Source organism: Rhinoraja longicauda, chromosome 19 (genome assembly GCF_053455715.1).
Source record: "Rhinoraja longicauda isolate Sanriku21f chromosome 19, sRhiLon1.1, whole genome shotgun sequence".
Classification (NCBI taxonomy): Eukaryota; Metazoa; Chordata; class Chondrichthyes; order Rajiformes; family Arhynchobatidae; genus Rhinoraja; species Rhinoraja longicauda.
This window is the reverse complement of record NC_135971.1, coordinates 3,856,897-3,881,622: the sequence shown is the minus strand read 5'-3', so window position 1 is coordinate 3,881,622 and position 24,726 is coordinate 3,856,897. Positions and strand designations below refer to the sequence as shown.

The window sequence follows — 24,726 nt, the reverse complement described above, 5'->3', positions numbered from 1 at the left end:
TGTCGCGAAGTTTCAAGAGTTTTATTGTCATGTGTCTAGCGACGGAATAAATATTTGCAGCAGGCCAACAGATATGTTGATATATTACCCTGTTAAAAAAAAACCATAATAAACCATGATGTACTTACTTCTGTGTTTATCTTCTTCTTACCATCCGCCAAGAAGCAAATGGCCCTTCCTGATGGAGCAATGACTCACTTGTGACGTCTCCTAATTCCGTGAGCTGCCAATAGACAATAGGTCCCGGAGGAGTACATTCGGCCCTTCGAGCCAGCACTGCCATTCAATGTGATCATGGCTGATCATTCTCAATCAGTACCCCGTTCCTGCTTTCTCCCCATACCCCCTGACTCCGCTATCCTTAAGAGCACTATCTAGCTCTCTCTTGAATGTATTCAGAGAATTGGCCTCCACTGCCCTCTGAAGCAGAGAATTCCACAGATTCACAACTCTCTGACTAAAAAAGTTTTTCCTCATCTCTGTTCTAAATGGCCTACCCCTTATTCTTAAACAGTGGCCCCTGGTTCTGGACTCCCCCAACATTGGGAACATGTTTCCTGCCTCTAACGTGTCCAACCCCTTAATAATCTTATACGTTTCGATAAGATCCCCTCTCATCCTTCTAAATTCCAGTGTATACAAACCTAGTCGCTCCAGTCTTTGAACATAACCTAGTCGCTCCAGTCTTTCAACATACAGTCTTTCAACAGATGAGCATTTTCAGTTGACAACGCACTGAATGGAAAATGATTAATAGAACTTTATGTATAGGTCTTTAGAACAGATGTAACCCCCTTGCCAATTAGCTTATTACTACTTGAGCTCTATAGCTCTTCCAGTGTTCATTCCTATCAACTTGCATTATACTGTGTAACTAAAAATTATGACTGCAAAAAAACATTGAGGATACCAGATAAAGTTTATCAATTAATAAAAGAAATGCCCCCACCACTCACAGATGTGAAATAATTCCCTCTGATCCAATTATATTGACTAAAATCAAAGGTACATGAAAATTTATTTTCTGCTCACTTCACTTGAATGTTATTGGGTTATAATTTGTATTTTTCTCATTCTGAGGATAGAACATGCGATCATAGTTATTCTTTGCCCTATATTTCATTTTCCTGATCCAAAACTATGTCCCTTGAACTCCTTTAATATCCAGGAATCTATGAAACTGCATTTTGAATGAAGTCAGCGGGTCAGACTGCATCTCTGGCGAACAAGGATTGGTGATGCTCCAGGTCGGAACCAGACTGATTGTGGTGGGGAGAGAAAAATAGAAGAGAGGGGAGTAGTTCAAGGGCTGGTAAGATAGGTGGATATAGGTGAGGGGGGGTGGCGGGGGGTTGATAGGCAGATGGTTGGACAAATGCCAGAGTTCAAAAACAGATTGTGAAGTCAGAGGAAGGAATGCAGGTGGAGGGGATGTGGCAGTGGAGAAATGGGTGCGAGTAGTCCAGGTGGGGCACAGGGGAGAGGGGAAAAGGGAAGCAAAAAAGGAGTTGTATGTAGGTTGGCTAAATAAGATTAGAGAATTCAGTGTTCATAATGTCAAGTTGTAAGGTACCCAAGCGGAATATAAGGTGGACACAAAATACTGGAGTAACTCAGCAGGTCAGACAGCATCTCTGGAGAAAATGAATCGTTGACGTTTCAGGGGACACACTCCTTCAGCAACGGAATATAAGGTGCTGCTCCTCCCTTTGCATGTGGCGGCACTCAGGCAATGGAGGACAAACCAGCATCTGCAATTCCTTTGTCTATGCTAAACCTGCACAGCCCTCCTGGAGAGATAATTCCAAGGATTTGAATTCTGAAGAATTCTCCCCTCCAGCTCTTCAAGAAATAGAAACATTGAAAGTAGGTGCAGGAGTATGCCATTCGGCCCTTCGAGCCAGCACCACCATTCAATATGATCATGGCTGATCATCCAGAATCAATATCCTATTCCTGCTTTTTCCTCATATCCCTTGATTTCATTAGCCCTAAGAGCTATATCTAACTCTCTCTCTCTCTCTCTCTCTCGAATGAATGAATGAATGAATAAGTGTATTGGCCAGGTACGTACACATACAAGGAATGGGTCTTGGTGCCCTGCTCACAAGTAATAACACGAACATACAGTAAACAATTAAGAATAAAGCATAAAACATTAAGACTACAACATTACGGTTTAAACATGTGAGTGAAATAAACCAGAGTAAAAAGAGACTACTGACTTTTGGTTATTGAGTAGAGCTACTACTCACGGAAACAAAGCTGTTTTTATGTCTGGCTGTGGCTGCTTTGACAGTCTTGAATACATCCAGTGACCTGGCCTCCACTGCCTCCTATGCCAGAGAATTCCACAGATTCACAACTCTCTGGGTGAAAAAGTTTTTCCTCATCTCAGTCCTAAATGGCCTACCCCTTATTCTCAAACTATGACCCCTGGTTCTGGACTCCCCCAACATCGGGAACATTTTTCCTGCCCCTAGCCTGTCCAATCCCTCAAGAATTGTATATGTCTCTATAAGATCCTCTCTCATCCTCCTATATTCTAATAAATACATGCTTTTGGTTCTAATAAAGGACTTCTGAATGGATTGTATTTTATAGATTATGGGAGAAGATGGATATGATCGAGAACAAACTGGTGATTTAGCATATTCCAGTCATGCTGTTAGTTGGCCTTTGTCAGGTTGCAACAGGGAACTTTAACTGAGTGCAGTTGGCATTCCCAATTGCTGAGCAATAACTCCTGCTGAAATTCAATGCATGTAGAAACCAGGATGGTGACACTCAGACGTGAATAACGGCACTAAACGTTATTCATGTTTATCATGTATCTGCACACTTTGGATGGCTCTTTCCACTGACTGGTTAGCACACAGCAAAAGCTTTTCACTGTACCTCTGTACACATGACAATAAACTAAACTCAGACTTAGACTCAAACTCAACTGTGACACCTTCGACAATTAAATTAAGATTCACTTATGTTTTGTGTTCTGCCTATTAGCCTTATTCTTTTCACTGAAGAAAAGAATCTCGAATTTGAGTTTTCTTGGGTTGTCTGGGTCCATATGCCTGTGTTGCTGCTGCAAGAAAGATTTTCATTGTACCTGCACCCGACCTTGCTTGTGCGTATGACAATAAACTTGTGAAGACAGGTATAAGAATATGAACCGTTACATTTAGAAAAGGTGCATGGATTCAAGTATCGGTGCAACAGGGACTGCAGTCCTTGAAGCAAAATATATTTGATTTCCAGTTGAGTAGAAGTAATTTTTTTGTTGTTGAACGGCATCCAGGCCATGCTGACAGCTTGCCAAGCAAACCGATTGTGTTTCTAATTGCCAATCTGTTGATGATTGCAGCTGGTCAGATCTGCTTGCATTGTCAGAGAGGATTTTGAGGATAAGCTTGAGTGATTCCACAGCTCAGGTGTCACTCGGTGTCACAATGACTCAGCTTGGGAGGATCCAGGGAGTTACATCCAGAAAATAGCTTTTGGGCTCTATCAATATTTAATCGGTGAAATCCAAAGCCAGCATTCTTTTTTATCAAGGAACTGCGAAGTGGCACAGTGAGGAGGGCCACTCACTCAGTGCTGGAGATAAGGGTTTGATCCTGACCTTGGGTAATGCCGAGTTTGGAGTTTTGCATGTTCTCTCTAAGACCACATGGGTTTCCCCTCGGACCTAGGGTGGTCGGTGTATGAAATGAATTGCCAGAGGTGGTATTGTAGGAAGGAACTGCAGATGCTGGTTCAAACCGAAGATAGACTGAGTCTGAAGAAGGGTCTCGACCCGAAACATCACCCATTCCTTTTATCCAGAGATGCTGCCTGTCCCACTAAGTTACTCCAACATTTTGTGCCAGAGAAGGAAGTTGAGGCAGGTACTATTGCAAGATTTAAGAAACAATTAGACAGTTACATAGATAGGGCAGGTTTAGAGGGATACGGGCCAAATCAAGGCAGGTGGGACTAATGTAGCTGGGACATGTTGGCCGGTATGGGCAAGTTGGGCCGAAGGGCCTGTTTTCACACTGTATGACTCTTTGACCATGACTCTATGACACGAATTCCGATTTTGTTCCCACATCCCAAAGACATGTGGGTCGTAAAGTTAAATGGCCTGTGTAAAATTCCCCCAACATGTCGCTGAGTGATAGAATCTGGGGGGGGAGTTGATGACAAAGTAGTGGGTAATAAAAAAAGGATTAATGCAGGATTAGTGTAATTGGATGGCTGGAGAGCCTGGAAACATACTGTTTTACTCTGACTCTATATCGCTTTAAAAATATTGACTTGTTTCATTGAAAACTAGTTAAGTAAGCGTCACATTTTCCAATAAGCTCCAAGGTATGTGAAGCAAATGGTCTAATTCCAAGTAGTGCTGGATATTTCATCTTAGTTGGGGCATCACAAAAGACCTCAGGTCAATAGACAATAGGTGCAGGAGTAGGCCATTCGGCCCTTCGAGCCAGCACCGCCATTCAATGTGATCATGGCTGATCATTCTCAATCAGTACCCCGTTCCTGCTTTCTCCCCATACCCCCTGACTCCGCTATCCTTAAGAGCTCTATCTAGCTCTCTCTTGAATGTATTCAGGGAATTGGCCTCCACTGCCCTCTGAGGCAGAGAATTCCACAGATTCACAACTCTCTGACTAAAAAAGTTTTTCCTCATCTCTGTTCTAAATGGCCTACCCCTTATTCTTAAACTGTGTCCCCTGGTTCTGGACTCCCCCAACATTGGGATCATGTTTCCTGCCTCTAACATGTCCAACCACTTAATAATCTTATACGTTTCGATAAGATCCCCTGTCATCCTTCTAAATTCCAGTGTATGCAAGCCTAGTCGCTCCAGTCTTTCAACATAGGACTCTGTAAAATTGCCGATTGTGTAGAGAATGGATGAGGACATCAGATAACATAGAACTAGTGTGATCGGGTGGTCGACCGATGGCATGGACTTGGTAGGCCGAAGGACCTGTTTCCACACTGAATCTCTAAACTGAACTCAATTAGTGCGATAAAATAAATCTCTCTGTGGTTGTTGAACGGCAACAAAACCATGCTCTCCCACGGCAATGTGATGTGAGGAAAATCACGTGGCTCAGTACCACGGATTGAATTTTACCTGGTTCCCCCACCTGTAAGCCAAGAAACACACTCACTTCCAAGTTAAATGAATGATAAATATGGGCCTTGAAGCATCTCCAGCCATTATTGTGGTTGGTAAACTCCAGAGGACATGTTTGAACATATCCCTTTTAAATACAATGCCAGCCCGCATGGCTTAGTTTACATGACATCAAATCTTTCTCTCATGATCATTACCATATAACCCTGGTAATATTCAGACTGACACATTTTTGGGTTGAAAAATAATTAAGTGAAATTCATTTTAAAACTGAGTTCAAAGCATTTTTCAAAATTATACATAAATCCAGTGTGGAAAGATCTGTTATTTTATTTTAAACCGAAGGGTCTGTTTCCATGCTGAAACTCTAAAATAAAATAAAATGAATAAAGAATGAACAGAAATATATATAATGGTTGCAATTAGACTGCTTGTGCTTTTTGAATTGCATCACTGCCTGGTACATTTTATTTTTCTGCAAAGAAACAGCATGCAATCTGCTGTCTGAAATTAAACAAAATGTGATCCAAAGATGTGAGTCATAATGTGAAAATTCTGAGGAAAGAAAAAGAACTTTTCAATCTGTATTTGATAATCCGAGTTCTTTACCTTCAGCCTGAATAACATGCGTATACTGGATGAGTACAACAGATTTATTCCACAGTGGGGTTCTTCCCGTGAGGATCTCCAGATACAATGCTGTGTCTGAAAAGATCTCAACTGGGGAGAGGGAAAGAACAACTTTTCCACGATTGTTTACTTTTTATACAGAAAGGAAAAAGGGGCGTAACAGATAAAATCAAGGACCAATTACAATTCTAATACAATTCCCATGGTTACAGAGAAAACAAAACCATTAATACAAGTCACATACTTTTGGGGAAACACATCAATTTACCTAGAGTGGATTCAAAACTTTTCCTACTTTCACACGCACCCATATAAGGAGTTGTTAATGAGAAATAAACTTTTCATCTACTATATAGGAGCAATCTCGCAGCTGCACGACCTTGCTTCTAACTGTTTTAGTACACAAGCTAACACTATCAGACAATGGAGTACTTTAAGAACAAAGAACCCCTATACTCCTCTGTCTACTCCCTATCACTCGCAAAGGGACAAACACATTCCATTCCCAATGATAACATTTCTGCCACAAGCATCCATCTTACTGCTTTCTACTGAAAATAAGCATTCATTTTATATTAGCTAAAACAACAACAAAATAAACCATCTTCGACCATCTACAACAAAATATCAATATCTCTAATTAACTATATCAGCTAACAGCATAGATTCTCATTTTGATCAGCTTTATCATTAATGGGTTCCACCCACGGCATAGTGCATGTGGCTATTGTTGCCTGACGACAACAGTAATCCAGCTGTGACCTTGGGAAGCATCCCCAGACAATAGCACATCACGCAGTGCATTTAACATTACATCACCACAGTTAGTTACTCCATCCCAGCATTCACACAACTTGTCCGCCCTGCAGCGCCTTCACGAGTTGGCAAGCTCGCACCCGTGCCGACGTCCCGCCACGGGACATTCCGCCCGCACGGGCTATCGGCCCTCCGGGTTTGCCCCTATACTTTCCAGTGCCGTGACGCCCACCAGGCACCGCTCCAGAGGCCGTATGAGGGCCCGTATCGGGTGCTGGAGCACGGGCAGACAACCTTTGTGCTGGGCATGGGGGGGGGGGGGGGGTCGTGTCGACTGACCGCGTAAAGCCGGCACATTTGGACATTGACCAGCCTGGGCTGATTGCCCAGTCTCGGCCGCGAGGTCGCCCCCCCCCCCCTTCGCGGCTCCCTCAACCTGTGCCTCCGCCGGCCGACATCCGTACGCGGTCCGGTCGGGATGTGCGCCCGCCGGTGCGTTTCGTGCCTCCTGTTCTGTGGGGGAGGTGGCTCCCAAGGGTCGGGCCATATCACTATCGAGCACCTCGGTACGGACCAGTCCGGGAGCGGCCCTTAGCGACAGGGATAAAGGCCAGGGGGGGTTAGGGCACGATCGTTCCCTTGCAGACCCGACTGGACAAAAGATCAACAGCTAATAAAGTCCCTCCCGAAACACCTGGCTCCTCGCCTTCATTTCGGGCTTATCGACGCGCCACAACTTCAAATATTTTCTGTACCTTCCCATTGCCAGCGTTCATCTTTATTCTTCTCACTCCATGTAATTTCTCACTCCGTTCGTCCTTCCTATCTACACCTCGAATGTATCGCAAAATGCTGGAGTAACTCAGCAGGTCAGGCAGCATCTCAGGAGAGAAGGAATGGGTGACGTTTCGGGTCGAGACCCCACTTCAGACTGAAGGATCTCCACACGAAACGTCACCCATTCCTTCTCTCCTGAGATGCTGCCTGACCTGCTGAGTTACTCCAGCATTTTGTGATACCTTCGATTTGTCCCAGCATCTGCAGTTATTTTCCTATTTACACCTGGTCAGTCGGACCTATACCGCCCTCTCCCGGATAAAATCAGCGCCACTTCATTATACCACAGACGGGCATTAGAATCAGGGGGAGCCCGGAGCTCAGGACCCGCCGCCCGCGGCCGCTGCCGAACCCGCGGGAAGGGCGATGGTTTCAATCTTTATATTTTCACAAAAGTAATTTCTGTTCCGTTGCCGGACGCACTGAACGCGTTAAAATGAACGGATCGACAGTTCTGATTTCAGTAGCACTTTATTTCTCTCTTCCCACCTTTACATTCCCCCTGGTTTTATTTCCGCGCTCACTGGGGGTTTTTACGACGCGGAATTTGGGGATTAAATGGGAGCCGTTCAGCGCCGACCTGTTGCCCACCGGGTTTCTGCCCCACAGCCCATGAGCCCCGCTCCTGACGCCGGTCACGGGACCCGACCCCCTTCACACACCCGGAGCGGAACCGGAGCAGATTCTCAGGCACTGGTTTCCAACCCACGTCCAGAAAAAAGGATACAGTTTCTCCGTGAATTTATTTCCAGTGAAGGTGTGGAGATGGGACTTGGTGTCCGCGTCGTAAAATGAAACTGTCCCGGACTCGTAACTGAGATAAACTCCCACCCTCCCGGGGATGGGCTGGACGGGGAGACGGGATGGAGGAGAGGTGCCTACGTTAACGTCATTACCATCTCGCCTGATGCTCCAGACTCCAGTCTCTGGGGTCAGGACGCCCGCACCTTTCCTGTCCACAGACTCTGTGGCGACTCCTAGACTCCAGCCCTGATTTGACCCGATCCCCACCTCCCAGTAATATCTCCCCGATGTGAATCCTTCCGATCCCAGGACGCACATATTTTGCATAAACCTCTTCCCGGTGTCAGGGAGACTTCGCCAGCCACCGTCATATTGCATGCTCTTGCGATCATCAGACACTTGGAGATACCGATGCGCTGTTTCCACATCCAGGGCGACGGAGACTGGGGAGAGAAGCAGAGAATCAGAGAGTCCCCGGGGGTCGGGGGGAGACTCGGCCTCGGGCACAATGGAATGTTGGCCTTCATAAGAAGGGGAGTTAAGTATAGGAGCAAAGAGGTCCTCCTGCAGTTGTACAGGGCCCTCGTGAGACCGCACCTGGAGTACTGTGTGCAGTTTTGGTCTCCAAATTTGAGGAAGGATATTCTTGCTATTGGTAGCGTGCAGCGTAGGTTTACTAGGTTAATTCCTGGAATGGCGAGACTGTCCAATGTTGAAAGACTGGAGCGGCTAGGCTTGATACACTGGACTTTAGAAGGATGAGACGGGATCGTATCAAAACATATATGATTATTAAGGGGTTGGACACGTTAGAGGCAGGAAACATGTTCCCAGTGTTGGGGGACTCCAGAACCAGGGGCCACAGTTTCAGAATAAGGGGTAGGCCATTTAGAACGGAGATGAGGAAAAACTTTTTCAGTCATAGAGTTGTAAATCTGTGGAATTCTCTGCCTCAGAAGGCAGTGGAGGCCAATTCTCTGAATGCATTCAAGAGAGAGCTAGATAGAGCTCTTAACGATAGCGGAGTCAGGAGTTATGGGGAGAAGGCAGGAACGGGGTACTGATTGAGAATGATCTGCCATGATCACATTGAATGATGGTGCTGGCTCGAAGGGCCGAAAGGCCTACTCCTGCACCTATTGCCTATTGTCTATTGAATCGAATGCCCTCGTCTACACCTGATGGGTTTGTGTTTGGTGTAGATGTGGTAATCTACGTCGAGCCGACCATTTAACATTTTGTAAAAACAGGTCAAACAGTGGGCTTTACGTCTGTCTTGGAGAGTGTTCCCCCCAATGAATTTAGAAGTTCGGTAACACTCGCTTCTCTCTCATAGGTATTTGTAACAAAACGAGCTGCCTGTACCTTTGGACACGTTCGATGGAAGAAATGTTTTTATTTGTGTATGGGTCCCATGCTATTCACGTTGTTCCCTTTATCACGCATCTGTTCACTATGGGTGGCTGGATTGTAATCGTGTATTGTCTTTCTGCCGACTGGTTGGCACACAACATAAGCTTTTCATTGTACCTCGGTGAGCCCGGTGATGGGGGACAATGAGCCGTGTTAGGATGAAGAGGAAGGAACTGAGTGGGATAGAAAGACGAGGAGGAGGAGTTTCGGGATTGCGGGAAGGAGAATCGGGGATGGGAATGATGGACTGCGTTGACTACAAATTGGCATCAAGAACTCCAACAACATCAAACCAGCATTCGGATTGAGCGGATGTGGAGTGGATGTTTACCTAGCAGGACAGTCTGGGATTAGAGCCAAAAGCTTCGTAATAAAAGGACAAATGTTTTGAATGTCTTCAGTCACAGGGTGGCGAATCTGTGGAATTCATGGAAGCAAAAAGCTGTGGAGGCCAAATCGATGGATATTTTTAAGTCAGAGAACGACAAAGTCTTGATTAGTAATGTGGTCCTGATAAGGCGTGGAAAAAGGACCTTCGGCTCAACTTGCCCATAGCATCCGCCATGTCCCAGCTACACCAGTCCCACCTGCCTGCGTTTGACCCATATCCTTCCAAACCTGTCCTATCCATCTACCTGTCTAACTTTCTTGAACGTTGGAATAGTCCCTGCACCAACTACCTCCTCTGGCAACCCGTTCCATACACCCATCACTCTTTGTTAGGACTCAATAGACAATAGACAATAGGTGCAGGAGTAGGCCATTTGGCCCTTCAAGCCAGCACCGCCATTCAATGTGATCATGGCTGATCATTCTCAATCAGTACCCCGTTCCTGCCTTCTCCCCATAACCCCATACTCCGCTATTCTTAAGAGCTCTATCTAGCTCTCTCTTGAATGCATTCAGAGAATTGGCCTCCACTGCTTTCTGGGGCAGAGAATTCCACAGGTTCACAACTCTATGACTGAAAAAGTTTTTCCTCATCTCCGTTTCTAAAGGGCCTACCCCTTATTCTTAAACTGTGGCCCCTGGTTCTGGACTCCCCCAACATTGGGAACATGTTTCCTGCCTCTAATGCGTCCAACCCCTTAATAATCTTATACGTTTCGATAAGATCCCCACTCATCCTTCTAAATTCCAGTGTATACAAGCCTAGTCGCTCCAGTCTTTCAACATATGACAGTCCCGCCATTCCGGGATTTAACCTAGTAAACCTACGCTGCACGCCCTCAATAGCAAGAATATCCTTCCTCAAATATGGAGACCAAAACTGCACACAGTACTCCAGGTGCGGTCTCACTAGGGCCCTGTACAACTGCAGAAGGACCTTTTGCTCCTATATTCAACTCCCCTTGTTATGAAGGCCAACATTCCATTGGCTTTCTTCACTGCCTGCTGTACCTGCATGCTTCCTTTCAGTGACTGATGCACTAGGACACCCAGATATCGTTGTACATCCCCTTTTCCTAACTCAGATTCCTATTAAGTCCTTACTCCCTCATCTTAACCCGATGTGTTCTGGTCGCCGATTCACTCACTTTGTTTGTTGTTAAACAGGTTTCAAAAATGCAGTCAACGCTGCCGCAATCTCTTCGCTTGCCACGCCCAATATCCTGGAATATGTTGCAACAGACATGGCGAAATACCACTTGGGCATCTTACAACTCAGCGGTATGAATATTAATCTCAATATCTTCAAGTAACCCTTGCGTAGGAAGGAACTGCAGATGCTGGTTTAAACCGAAGATAGACAGAAAATATTGGATTAGCTCAGCGGGACAGGCGGCCTCTCTGGATAGAAGAAATGGGTGAGGATTCGGGTCTAGACCCTTCTTCAGACTGAAGTCAGGGGAGAGGGAGATACAGATATAAGGTAGTGTAAGGTGTGAAAACGAGACAAAGGGGTTGGAGATCAAGGAATATGTGGAATCAAAGCAAACAGAGACAAAATGTAATCGGAGACAGTCAGACTGGTTGGAGAACTGGGAAGGGGTAGGGTTCGAGAGAGAGGGGGAAAGCAAGGGTTACTTGAATTTAGCGAAGTCAATATTCATACCGCTGGGGTGAAAGCTGCCCAAGCGAAATAGGAAGTGCTGTTCCTCCAAACCCTCACTCTGACAGTGGAGGAGGCCCAGGACAGAAAGGTCAGAGTAGGAATGGGAGGGGGAGCTAAAGTGTTTAGCAACTGGGAGATCAGGTAGGCAGAGGCGGACTGAAGAAGGGTCTCGACCCGAAACGTCAGACATTCCTTCTGTCCAGTGATGCTGCCTGTCCCGCTGAGTTACTCCAGCATTGTGTGTATATCTTCGGTTTAAAGCAGCATCTGTAGTTCCTTCCTCCACATCAGTTCAGATATTGAACCTTTGTTACCACCGTACTCTATCCGTACTCTATTGCCTCGTCAGTCTAGGATAATCTCTCTCAGTGCAGTTGCGACATTTTCTATCATCAGTGGCACAGTTCTTTAACATCCTTCCCTATCACATCGGAAACACCTGGATCCTGATTCGTTGAGCTATCTGTCCTTCGCCTCTTATCAACAATGTCTTTGCAATGCCTTCAACATCAGAGATCCCTTTAGTAATCGTGACCATACATTCACCCGCTTCACTGCATTGAAATCAGTAGCTTTTAGCACATCAACCCCATTCATGAAACCGGCCTTGCGTGTCCGTACTTTCAAATGCATTTGATCCACTCTCCACATTGTCCTCAATCTCCCCCTTGCTGACCTACAAGGTTCCTTGGCGAGTAGGGCTGAAGACAATTCGAAAGTGTGTTATACATACGTTGAATCAAGAGGGTATCAATGGAGAGAGGGTAACAGCTGTTGGACAAAGGAAGTAATTCGTGTCTGAAGTGCCTCACCAGTCCGGTATTAAAGGTATCACAAAATGCTGGAGTAACTCACCGGGTCAGGCAGCATCTCTGGAGAGAAGGAATGGGTGACGTTTCGGGTCGAAACCCTTCTTCAGACTAATGATTCCTTTCCCCTGCAACCGCAGGAGATGCAACACCTGTCTCTTTACCTCCCCCCTCAACTCCATCCAAGGACACAAACAGTTTTTCCAGGTGAGACAGAGGTTCACCTGCACCTCCTCCAATCTCATCTATTGTATCCGCTGCTCTAGATGTCAACTTCTTTACATCGGCGAAACCAAACGCAAGCTCGGCAATCGTTTCGCTCAACACCTTCGCTCAGTCCGCCATAACCAACCTGATCTCCTGGTGGCTGAGCACATCAACACCCCCTTCCACTCCCAGTCTGACCTTTCTGTCATGGGCCTCCTCCAGTGCCATAGTGAGGCCCACCGGAAATTGGAGGAACAGCACCTCATATTTCGCATGGGCAGCTTGCAGCCCAGCGGTATGAACATTGACTTCTCCAACTTTAGACAGTTCCTCTGTCCCTCTCTTCCCCTCCCCCTTCCCAGTTCTCCCTCTATCTTCCTGTCTCCAACTTTATCCTTCCTTTGTCCCGCCCCCCCTGACATCATGTCTGAAGATGGGTCTTGACCCGAAACGTCACCCATTCCTTCTCTCCTGAGATGCTGCCTGACACGCTGAGTTACTCCTGCATTTTGTGAATAAATACCTTCGATTCCGGTAGTAAATAGACCCTTTACATATAACTGATACTTCAATATCTCCAATGGGGTTTTTTTTTTAGGTATTACCTCTTGTAATGCCATCGGGCACTTCCGTGAACACCGTGTTCAACAAAAATGGGTGATCGAACTTTTCAACGGCCAGGGCACCCTCTGCTACTGACAGCGTCAGGGCTTCATCACTCACCCTGCATTAATTAAACAACTAGTTAGAAGACCAACGTCCAACGTTTCCTGAGTTATATTCCAAAAACAACACAGCGAGCCTCACCTCCTCTTCCGAAGAGTTTCCTCCTGAAATACATAACAACAGAAAGACCAGTTAATTTCCACATCGTGACAGCAGGAAGTTCAGCCAAATTGTTACAATTTGCCAACAGATCCTGGCTTCCACTGCTGGTGTAGCTTCTCGACCCAGAACATCTACCAACCTTTACCCCCACCTCTTTGTATTCACTGGAGTTTAGAAGAATGAGAGGGGATCTTATAGAAACATGTAAAATTATAAAAGGACTGGACAAGCTAGATGCAGGAAAAATGTTCCCAATGTTGGGCGAGTCCAGAACCAGGGGCCACAGTCTCAGAATAAAGGGGAGGCCATTTAATACTGAGGTGAGAAGAAACTTTTTCACCCAGAGAGTTGTGAATTTGTGGAATTCTCTGTTTTTGCGGTTGCAGCTCCTAGACTATGGAACAGCATCCCTCTCCCCATCAGAACTGCCCCCTCCATCGACTCCTTTAAGTCCAGGCTCAAAACCTATTTCTACTCCCTAACGTTTGAGGCCCTCTGAGGGGGCGCTGTGAACTGTTTATGTATGTGCTGCTATGTTTGTGTGCCATTGTATGTTCGTTTCTTAGTACCTCAACTGATGTGCGGCACTTTGGTCAATGTGGGTTGTTTTTAAATGTGCTATACAAATAAAATTGAATTGACTTGACTTGACTTGATCGAGGGCAGTGGAAGCCAAATCACTGGATGCATTTAAGAGAGAGTTTGATAGAGCTCTGGGAGCTAGTGGAATCAAGGGATATGGGGAGAAGGTAGGCACGGGTTATTGATTGTGGACAATCAGCCATGATCACAATGAATGGCGGTGCTGGCTCGAAAGGCTGAATGGCCTCCTCCTGCACCTATTTTCCATGTTTCTATGCTTGCAAAAGTTATTTCGCCAGCTTGTGAGGAGATATTACGTGAGTCTGCGTGAGAATTAGGCCCAGTTAACATGGAAAGATATTACTAGCTCAGTGTCATAACTGCTGATCCAGAGTAGAGTGCAGCTGTGCTTGTGTAAGGAAAGCAGTAACTATGGCCCTGGAACAAATGCACCATTTATTCAGAGACACAAGACATGGCGGATTCGGGAGCAGGCATGTACCGATGATGCTTCGGTACTGGAGCCTTCTTGTGTCTTGTGGAGTAGAGGGGGTAGAGCTGGAAAAGAGGGGCAAGGGGAAGGACTCAGGGCAAGTATTGGCAATTGACAGGTGGATTCGGCTGAGGAAGGACGTTGATGAGATGGGCGGAGATATCCACCGCCGATGGAGATAGGGACAAAGATGGCCTCAGGATTGGAATATGTTCAGGATGAAAGATGGTGAATGGAACAAAATGCTTGTCAAAATGTAACGTTGGAATCACTCCCATTCTTGACTGAAATGGCACAGAGGCTTAGGGTAGGTAATGACTGTGTCAAAGGAACATTGAAAATATGGTCAGAAGTACAAAAGAAATTAAAACTGTCGAATTCCATTCGTACGGCCACTAAAATAGTGATAAACCCAGATTTTTTACCTTCTACTATGGACTCAGGGTATAACAATTGGTCAAACAAGGGGTTAATATATATCGCACAAGTGTTTAATGGACAGATCACGAAGTCATTCGAACAACTTGCACAGGAATTTAATCTACCAGCTCATGACTTTTTATAAATTCCTACAACTACGACATTACCTTCAGAAACATAAGGAATGGGAGAATATTTGTAAAAAAACATCCTAATTAGAGGAACTGTTAAGTATAAGAAAATAACTGCAGATGCCGGTACAAATCGAAGGTATTTATTCACAAAATGCTGGAGTAACTCAGCAGGTCTGAAGAAGGGTCTCGACCCGAAACTTACTCTAAACCAAACTGAAAATGTAACCCCTTACCTTCAGAAACATCAAACTGTCCGTTAGGTTCAGCTGATCCTGTAGCTTCAAGCATTTCTCTGGCATAGAGTTTATCTCCTCTTGAATCGCTCGGAGATTCTTTTCCATTGGATTTAGAACGCTGTTCTCTTCTTCCAGAAGATCCTTGAGAAAGAGCAGCTCTTTCTCATTGAGAATCTGGCGCAGTTCAGCAAATACCGATGTGATGTAGGTCACCAGGTTCTGATACTGTTCCTGTCAAATGAAAGGTGAAGGTCAATATTATCGAGCCTGGAATCTAAGACAAATAGCACAAGATCAGAGAAGGGAAACTGGAAACTTTACCTGGACTCCAGAAATCTTCTCTTTCTGTTGCTGCTCCATTTCCTCCATCGCTGATTTATTTTTTGTGAGAGTTTCCAAAGATGTTTTAATCTTCTCCTGGGATTGAGGTTCAGATTCAGTCAGGAAAAGAATTAGACCAGACGGAAACAATGAACTGCAGACACGGAACTGTACATGAACGTTTCCAAAAAGACACAGACTGCTGGGGAACTTGGCGGGTCAGGAAGCATATCGGTGGAGAGCTCTAGGCGACATTTTGGGTCAAAATCTTTCTTTGGACTGATTGGAGTAGGTGGGAAAGATGGGCCAGGAATACATCTGGCCAAGTGATGCCCCCATCACTTGTATCCACCTATCACCTAGCAGATGCATTCCTGGCCCATCATTCCTCCCTCTGGGGAGGAATCTATCTCCGAGGGAGGGAGGGAGGTGGAGGGAGGGAGGGAGGATAAGGGGGTTGAGGGGGATGCAGTGGGGGAGGGGAAGGGGAGAGGGAAAGGGAGGAGGGGTGGGGAGGGGGAGGGGGTTGTGAGCTGGGGCAGGGAGGGGGAGGGGAGGAGGGAGGGAGGGAGGGGAGGCGGGGGGGAGGGGGAATAGGGGGATGGGGAGAGGAGAGGGGGAAGGGGGCGAGGGATGGAGGAGAGGGTGCTGCACCAATGCAGGACAGGTTTGGGCCCATTAACTCGGTCTAGTAAGGCAAGGCAAGTTTATTTATATAGCACATTTCAATAGACAATAGACAATAGGTGCAGGAGTAGGCCACTCAGCCCTTCGAGCCAGCACCGCCATTCAATGCGATCATGGCTGATCACTCTCAATCAGTACCCCGTTCCTGCCTTCTCCCCATACCCCCTCACTCCGCTATCCTTAAGAGCTCTATCCAGCTCTCTCTTGAAAGCATTCAACGAACTGACCTCCAATGCCTTCTGAGGCAGAGAATTCCACACCTTCACCACTCTCTGACTGAAAAAGTTCTTCCTCATCTCCGTTCTAAATGGCCTACCCCTTATTCTTAAACTGTGGCTCCTTGTTCTGGACTCCCCCAACATTGGGAACATGTTTCCTGCCTCGAATGTGTCCAATCCCCTAATTATCTTATATATTTCAATAAGATCCCCCCTCATCCTTCTAAATTCCAGTGTATACAAGCCTAATTGCTCCAGCCTTTCAACATACGACAGTCCCGCCATTCCGGGAATTAACCTAGTGAACCTACGCTGCACGCCCTCAATAGCAAAAATATCCTTCCTCAAATTTGGAGACCAAAACTGCACACAGTACTCCAGGTGCGGTCTCATGATGGCCCTGTACAACTGCAGGAGGACCTCTTTGCTCCTAATAATAATCTGCCTTTCTATTCTTACTTCCAAAGTGAATAACCTCCCACTTATCTACATTAAACTGCATCTGCCGTGTATCCGCCCACTCACACAACCTGTCCAAGTCACCCTGCAGCCTTATTGCATCTTCCTCACAATTCACACTACCCCCCAGCTTAGTATCATCTGCAAATTGGCTAATGGTACTTTTAATCCCTTGATCTAAGTCATTAATGTATATCGTAAATAGCTGGGGTCCCAGCACCGAACCTTGCGGTACCCCACTGGTCACTGCCTGCCATTCCGAAAGGGACCCATTTATCCCCACTCTTTGCTTTCTGTCTGTCAACCAATTTTCTATCCATGTCAGTACCCTACCCCCAATACCATGTGCTCTAATTTTGCCCACTAATCTCCTGTGTGGGACCTTGTCGAAGGCTTTCTGAAAGTCGAGGTACACCACATCCACTGACTCTCCCCTGTCAATTTTCCTAGTTACATCCTCAAAAAATTCCAGTAGATTTGTCAAGCATGATTTCCCCTTCGTAAATCCATGCTGACTCGGAATGATCCTGTTACTGCTATCCAAATGCTCAGCAATTTCGTCTTTTATAATTGACTCCAGCATCTTCCCCACCACTGATGTCAGACTAACTGGTCTATAATTACCCGTTTTCTCTCTCCGTCCTTTCTTAAAAAGTGGGATAACATTTGCTATCCTCCAATCCACAGGAACTGATCCTGAATCTATAGAACATTGAAAAATGATCTCCAATGCTTCCACTATTTCTAGAGCCACCTCCTTAAGTACCCTGGGATGCAGACCATCAGGCCCTGGGGATTTATCAGCCTTCAGTCCCATCAGTCTACCCAAAACCATTTCCTGCCTAATGTGGATTTCCTTCAGTTCCTCCATCACCCTAGATTCTCCGGCCCCTAGAACATTTGGGAGATTGTGTGTATCTTCCTCAGTGAAGACAGATCCAAAGTAACGGTTTAACTCGTCTGCCATTTCTTTGTTCCCCATAATAAATTCCCCTGCTTCTGTCTTCAAGGGACCCACATTTGCTTTGACTATTTTTTTCCTCTTCACGTACCTAAAAAAACTTTTGCTATCCTCCTTTATATTATTGGCTAGTTTACCCTCGTACCTCATCTTTTCTCCCCGTATTGCCTTTTTAGTTAACTTTTGTTGCTCTTTAAAAGAGTCCCAATCCTCTGTCTTCCCACTCTTCTTTGCTATGTTATACTTCCTCTCCTTAATTTTTATGCTGTCCTTGACTTCCCTTGTCAGCCACAGGTGTCTCTTACTCCCCTTAGAGTCTTTCCGCCTCTTTGGGATAAATTGATCCTGCAACCTCTGCATTATTCCCAGGAATACCTGCCATTGCTGTTCTACCGTCTTCCCTGCTAGGGCCTCCTTCCAGTCACTTTTGGCCAGCTCCTGCCTCATGCCTCTGTAATCCCCTTTGCTATACTGTAATACTGCAATGGTAATTCAAAGTGAGCATAAAAATACAGAACAAGGAGAAAAGGTAGGAAAACACAGATAATAAGAGTAAGAAGATAAATAAATAAGTTATAAGTAAGATTAATAGAGGAATGATTAATAGAGTAATAGTTGGGAATTAAAGTGTTGTGGGTGGTGTGGGTTTGTTATGTATGGATGTAGTTTGGTTACCTACAAACTGTAAATGTTAATGTTTATGCTGAAGGAATTACACGAGAAATTCCGAGCTTCACAAGCGGAATTTGAGGCGCTATTCCTTCAGTTTGCAATCAAGCAAAACACAAGCCCAGGGCAGAAAAGTCAGCGTAGGAATGCAAAGGAGAGTTGAACTGGTTAGCAACCGGTAGATCCATCGGGGCTTGGCAGGGGTACTCGCGGAACCGGTGGCTCAATCTACCCTCTCGCCTCGCCGGTGTAATGGAGGCCTCGCCGGGAACACGGGATGCAGTGGGTGAGGGTCACAGGTGGTGCACGAAAACCCCTCTCTCTCTCTCTCACTGTCAGGGGTCCCTTGATGGGTGTAAGACAGACAGAAAGCAAAGAGCGGGGATAAATGGGTCCCTTTCAGAATGGCAGGCAGTGACTAGTGGGGTACCGCAAGGCTCAGTGCTGGGACCGCAGCTATTTACAATATACATTAATGACTTGGATGAAGGGATTAAAAGGACCATTAGCAAATTTGCAGATGATACAAAGCTGGGTGGCAGTGTGAACTGTGAGGAAGATGCTATGAGGTTGCAGGGTGACTTGGACAGGTTGTGTGAGTGGGCGGATGCATGGCAGATGCAGTTTAATGTGAATAAGTGTGAGGTTATCCACTTTGGTGGTAAGAATAGGAAGGCAGAGTATTATCTGAATGGTGTCAAGTTAGGAACAGGGGACGTACAACGAGATCTGGGTGTCCTAGTCAGTCACTGAAAGGAAGCAAGCAGGTACAGCAGGCAGTGAAGAACGCCAATGGAATGTTGGCCTTCATAACAAGAGAAGTTGAGTATAGGAGCAAAGAGGTCCTTCTGCAGTTGAACAGGGCTCTAGTGGGACCGCACCTGGAGTACTGTGTGCAGTTTTGGTCTCCAAATTTGAGGAAGGATATTCTTGCTATTGAGGGCGTGCACCGTAGGTTTACTAGGTTAATTCCCGGAATGGCGGGACTATCATATGTTGAAAGACTGGAGCGACTAGGCTTGTATACACTGGAATTTAGAAGGATGAGAGGAGATCTTATCGAACCGTATAAGATTATTAAGGGGTTAGACACATTAGAGGCAGGAAACATGTTCCCAATGTTGGGGGAGTCCAGAACAAGGGGCCACAGTTTAAGAATAAGGGGTAGGCCATTTAGAACTGAAATGAGGAAAAACTTTTTCAGTCAGAGAGTTGTGAATCTGTGGAATTCTCTGCCTCAGAAGGCAGTGGAGGCCAATTCTCTGAATGCATTCAAGAGAGAGCTGGATAGAGCTCTTAAGGATAGCGGAGTCAGGGGGTATGGGGAGAAGGCAGGAACGGGGTACTGATTGAGAATGATCAGCCATGATCACATTGAATGGCGGTGCTGGCTCGAAGGGCCGAATGGCCTCCTCCTGCACCTATTGTCTGTTGTAAGGGAGAAGGTATAGCCACAGGTGTCTCGTGTCTTACTGTAGGTGGGGCGGGTACATGGGGAAGGGGTGGTTCGTGTGGGAAACTGAGTGCAAAACAGCAGTCGCCGAGGGTGCGGTCTCTGCGAAAGGCGGAAATGGAAAATCACCAGATGCTCTTTGCTTTTTTTACCTTGAAGATTTCCACTGCTTCTTTAATCGGCATGAAGAGGTGCTCTCTGTGTTCCCGCGCGTCTCGGCAGATCAGGCAGATTAGTTGTTTGTCTGTTTCGCAAAACAGCTTCAGTTCTTCCTGGTGTTCCTCGCAGTGAAGTTTACTTTTCTTGCTTTCCGTTTTCGGGCTGAGTGTTCGAGCTTTCTCGGTGATACTCACCAGGGCCCGATTCATCCTGAGGCTGCGGTCTGCAAACTCCTCTCTGCACTCCGGGCAGGAGTTTCTCCCCTCCCTGTCCCAACTCTGCGTGATGCAGGAGCGGCAGAAGTTGTGCCCGCACTCCAGTGACACCGGATGGGTGAACAAATCCAGGCAGATGGGACAAACCACGTCCTCGGTCCAACACTCGGACTGAGCCATCGAAGCCATTTTCAATTCCCGGAACTTCCTAATTCACGCCGAGCCCTGGAGTATCGCGAGTGTTCAAATGTGCGCTGGCAGCAAAGGCTGAACAATACTAATAAACCACACCAAGCACACCACCGCGTGTGGGCGGGGCCATGGAGCGGTTGGAGCAGCGTGTGGGCGGGGCCCAGGAACGGTTGGAGCAGCGTGTGGGCGGGGCCCAGGACGGTTGGAGCAGCGTGTGGGCGGGGCCCAGGACCGGTTGGAGCAGCGTGTGGGCGGGGCCCAGGCGCGGTGGAGCAGCGTGTGGGCGGGGCCCAGGAGCGGTGGAGCAGCGTGTGGGCGGGGCCCTGGAGCGGTTGGTTCAGCGTTGGTTTAAAAACGTTCCCTCACACTTCAAAAGAAGTGGTCTTTAGGAAGCCGCTGATTGGTGGAAGCGGACTAGAGGAAGCAGCTGATTGGTGGAAGCGGACTAGAGGAAGCAGCTGATTGGGCGTAACCCCAGGGTTGTATTTCTGCTTTTTGTTCGTACTTTTAGTTCAGGGTTCAGTGAGTTCAGGGTTCAGTGAGTTCAGGGTTCAGTGAGTTCAGGGTTCAGTGAGTTCAGGGTTCAATGAGTTCAGGGTTCAGTGAGATCAGGGTTCAGTGAGTTCAGGGTTCAGTGAGTTCAGGGTTCAGTGAGTTCAGGGTTCAGTGAGTTCAGGGTACAGTGAGTTCAGGGTTCAGTGCTTTTTAGTAAAGGTACAGTTTAAAGCAGTGGTTCCCAACCTGTGGGTCGCGACCCCAAACGGGGTCGCGACACCAATGCCATGGGGTCGTTAAATGATTTTGAGCTGATATGAATATTATATAAAACACGGTGAAATGCATATTAAGATAGTTATATAAATTCATACTATGAAACTAAATGTAACAGTTCCCTAAGTCACTCAACACAACGTGTTGTCACTCAAGCCAGTATTGAACATGTTTGGTTTCTGTTTTGTCTTGGTCGCGCCACCGCTGTCGCTCCTCCCACTTACCTAGTGTTGTACGCACGCTTGCAGTGACACGTAGTTAGTTTTGTTCGAGTGATTCTTAACCCTTTAAAAATGAGTGTAAGAAAGAGAAAGTACAGTGATGATTTCTTGAAATGGGGATTCACTGACATAGTTAATGCAGGTGTGGAAAGACCACAGTGTGTAGTATGTTTGGAAGTTCTTGCTCATGAGTCTATGAAACCAGCTAAACTTCAAAGACATCTCGAAACTAAGCACCCTGATTTGAAAGATAAAAGTATTGACTTTTTTAAAGCAAAAGTTGTTGGTGTCAAAAGCCGCCGGCTTGATAGCAGTGGATTATTTCAAAACAAAAATGTAGCCGCCATTGAAGCTTCATACACGGTTGCATTAAGAATAGCACGTGCTAAAAAGCCACACACAATAGCTGAGAATCTTATTTTTCCATGCACCAAAGATATTGTACGTCTCATGATCGGTCCTGAAGCGGTAAATAAATTATCGCTTCTATCCGTGTCAAACAATACGGTAAAACGAAGGATAACAGATATGTCCGAGGATATTTTATGCCAAATTATTCAAGAATTAAAAGAAACTCCAACTGGGCTGTTCAGCATACAGCTTGATGAAACTACTGATGTGACAAACTTTGCACAACTTCTTGTGTATGTTCGTTATTATAAAAATGAAAAAATTAAAGAAGAATTCTTGTGTTGTAAGCCTCTGCAAACTTCAACTACTGCTGCTGATATTTTTGATTTAATTGATGATTTCTTTAATGAACATTCAATTGAATGGAAGAAATTATGCGGAGTTTGTACTGACGGGGCACCTGCAATGCTCGGCTGTAAGTCTGGCTTCCAATCGTTGGTTAAAAAAGTGACTCCAGAAGTAATTGGGACTCACTGCATGATTCATCGACAAGTATTAGCTACCAAGACGTTACCTGAACCATTGAAAGAAGTGCTTAACCGAGTGATTAAAGCAGTAAATGTCGTTAAATCAAGGCCACTTGCAACACGGCTCTTCAAAGTTTTATGTGAGGATTTGGGATCAACGCATGAAGAACTATTGTTTCACACAGAGGTAAGATGGCTCTCGAAAGGAAAGGCGTTGAAGAGATTTTTTGAATTAAGAGGAGAGCTTCAAATATTTCTCGATTCTCAAAATGCAAGCGAATATGAATCATTGTTGACGGATGAATTTACGTTGTGCAAATTGGCATACCTGGTCGACATTTTTGAGATATTTAATAGTGTTAATACAGGATTACAGGGTAAGGAAAGTACGATAATATCTTTGTCTGAAAACATATCGTCTTTCAAAATGAAATTGGAACTCTGGATCACCAAAATTAACCATAAGAAATTATACATGTTCCCAACACTTGTCCAATTTGTTGAAGAAGCGGCAAATGAAATTAACATCGATGACTTATATAGCTTGATACAAGAGCATTTGGAAATTCTTACTATTCGATTAAGAAGTTATTTTCCTGATGAATGTTGCAAATCTTTCTCCCTTACAATCAACCCATTCAATGCCAATGTATCTAATATCCCTGAAGCAGCAGAAGAAGAGTTCATCGACTTAAAAAACAATTTTGAAGCTAAATCATGGTTTGGTGAATTGCAACTACAAGAATTTTGGGCAAAAAGTTTCCAAAAATTCCCAGTAATATCAGAAATCGCGATAAGGAATTTATTGCCCTTCCCAACAACTTACTTATGTGAAGCAGCATTCTCCCAACTTCTCATCCTTAAAAACAAATACCGAAATAAATTAAATCTGGAAGACGACTTGAGGTGTGCCATATCGACAACGGAGCCCAGGATAGAATTGCTAGCTAAAAAACTGCAATACCAGCCGTCTCATTAAAGTCAGTTCATAAACATATTTTACATAACGGTGGAAATTTGTGTGTTCGAACAATTTTGAATTGATTTGCAATTAATTAATGTTTGTAGGAGCTTTGGAATTTTTTATGAATAAATAATCTATAATTCAATAATCGCAATATATGGCAGTTTGTTGTACAAAAACCGAATGTATATATAAGATATTTTAAGGGTTGGGGTCGCTTCATGATTGCTTGTTCTAAAATGGGTCGCTATATTTGAAAGGTTGGGAACCACTGGTTTAAAGCAAGGGTGTCAAACTCATTTTCACCCCGGGCCACATCAGCATTATGGTTGCCCTCAAAGGGCCGTTTGTAACTGTAAGACTGTATAAATGTAACTAATCCTTAACATATTGTTAAATAACTGTCTGCATTTGATTATTATTTATTGAAATGAACAAATATTGTACATGCATTAACATAAATGTAAAAATATACATTGACAAATTGGGCCCGTTCTTCGTAGGGTTTCCATTTCGACCTGGGGAAATCGCGTTTTTTCTTTAAAATAAATTGTCTCTTAAAAAAAAAAAAAGAATCTCAAAGGGGGGGGGGGGGGGGGGGGGAGGTGGAGAGGGGAGGGATGGGTGAGATGGGGAAAGGGGAGAGGGATCCTCTGACACCATCCTGCCAGCGGCCATCTTCTTTCTCCTTCACTGTGGTTCCGTGCTCCTCCAGGGGAGGGGGAGCGCTATTAAAGGCGGTACAGGGAAGGGGAGAGGGTGTGACCGAGGAGCCTTGGACCCAAAGCCTCTCCTGTATTGGTGTAGCATCCCCCACTCTCTCCTCCCCTCACCCCCCTCCCACCCCTCCCCTCCACCCACTCGCCCCACCTGCATTCTCACCGTCCACCTCTCCCCCACCCCCACTGTCCCCCTCCCCCTACCCCCATTCTCTTCCCCACCACCACCCCCTTCCCCCCGCACTCCCTCTCTCCTCCCCCACCCTCCCCCTCCTTTCACTCTCACTGTCCCCTTCCCCATCATCCACCTTTCCCTCCCTCTCCCACTCCCTCCCCCCACTCTCCCCTCTTCCCTGACCCTCAGTCCCCCTTCCCTCCCACCCCCACTCTCTCTTCCCCCCACCACCCCCCTCCCCCCACCAGCACCCCCTCCCCCCACCCCCCTCTCCTCCCCACCCCTCCCTCCTCCTCCACCCCCTCCTCCCCCTTTCACTGTCACTGTCCCCACCCACCCACCTTCTCCTTCTTTGCTTCCCCCCACTCTTCCCTGACCCCCA

General features: G+C 45.9%; 1 protein-coding gene across 1 annotated transcript; it reads right to left on the bottom strand.

Moving 5' to 3' along the window:
* Positions 1 to 7,533: 7,533 nt before the first annotated feature.
* On the bottom strand, positions 7,534 to 20,619 carry LOC144603018 (zinc-binding protein A33-like). The gene is made up of 6 exons (XM_078416142.1): positions 20,203 to 20,619; positions 15,604 to 15,699; positions 15,280 to 15,513; positions 13,397 to 13,419; positions 13,195 to 13,313; positions 7,534 to 8,547 (listed from the first exon to the last, which is right to left on the bottom strand). Exons 1-6 carry the CDS (start codon positions 20,611 to 20,613, stop codon positions 8,015 to 8,017), a joined length of 1,416 nt encoding a protein of 471 aa, XP_078272268.1. The 5' UTR covers positions 20,614 to 20,619; the 3' UTR covers positions 7,534 to 8,014.
* Between the last annotated feature and the right edge of the window lie 4,107 nt (positions 20,620 to 24,726).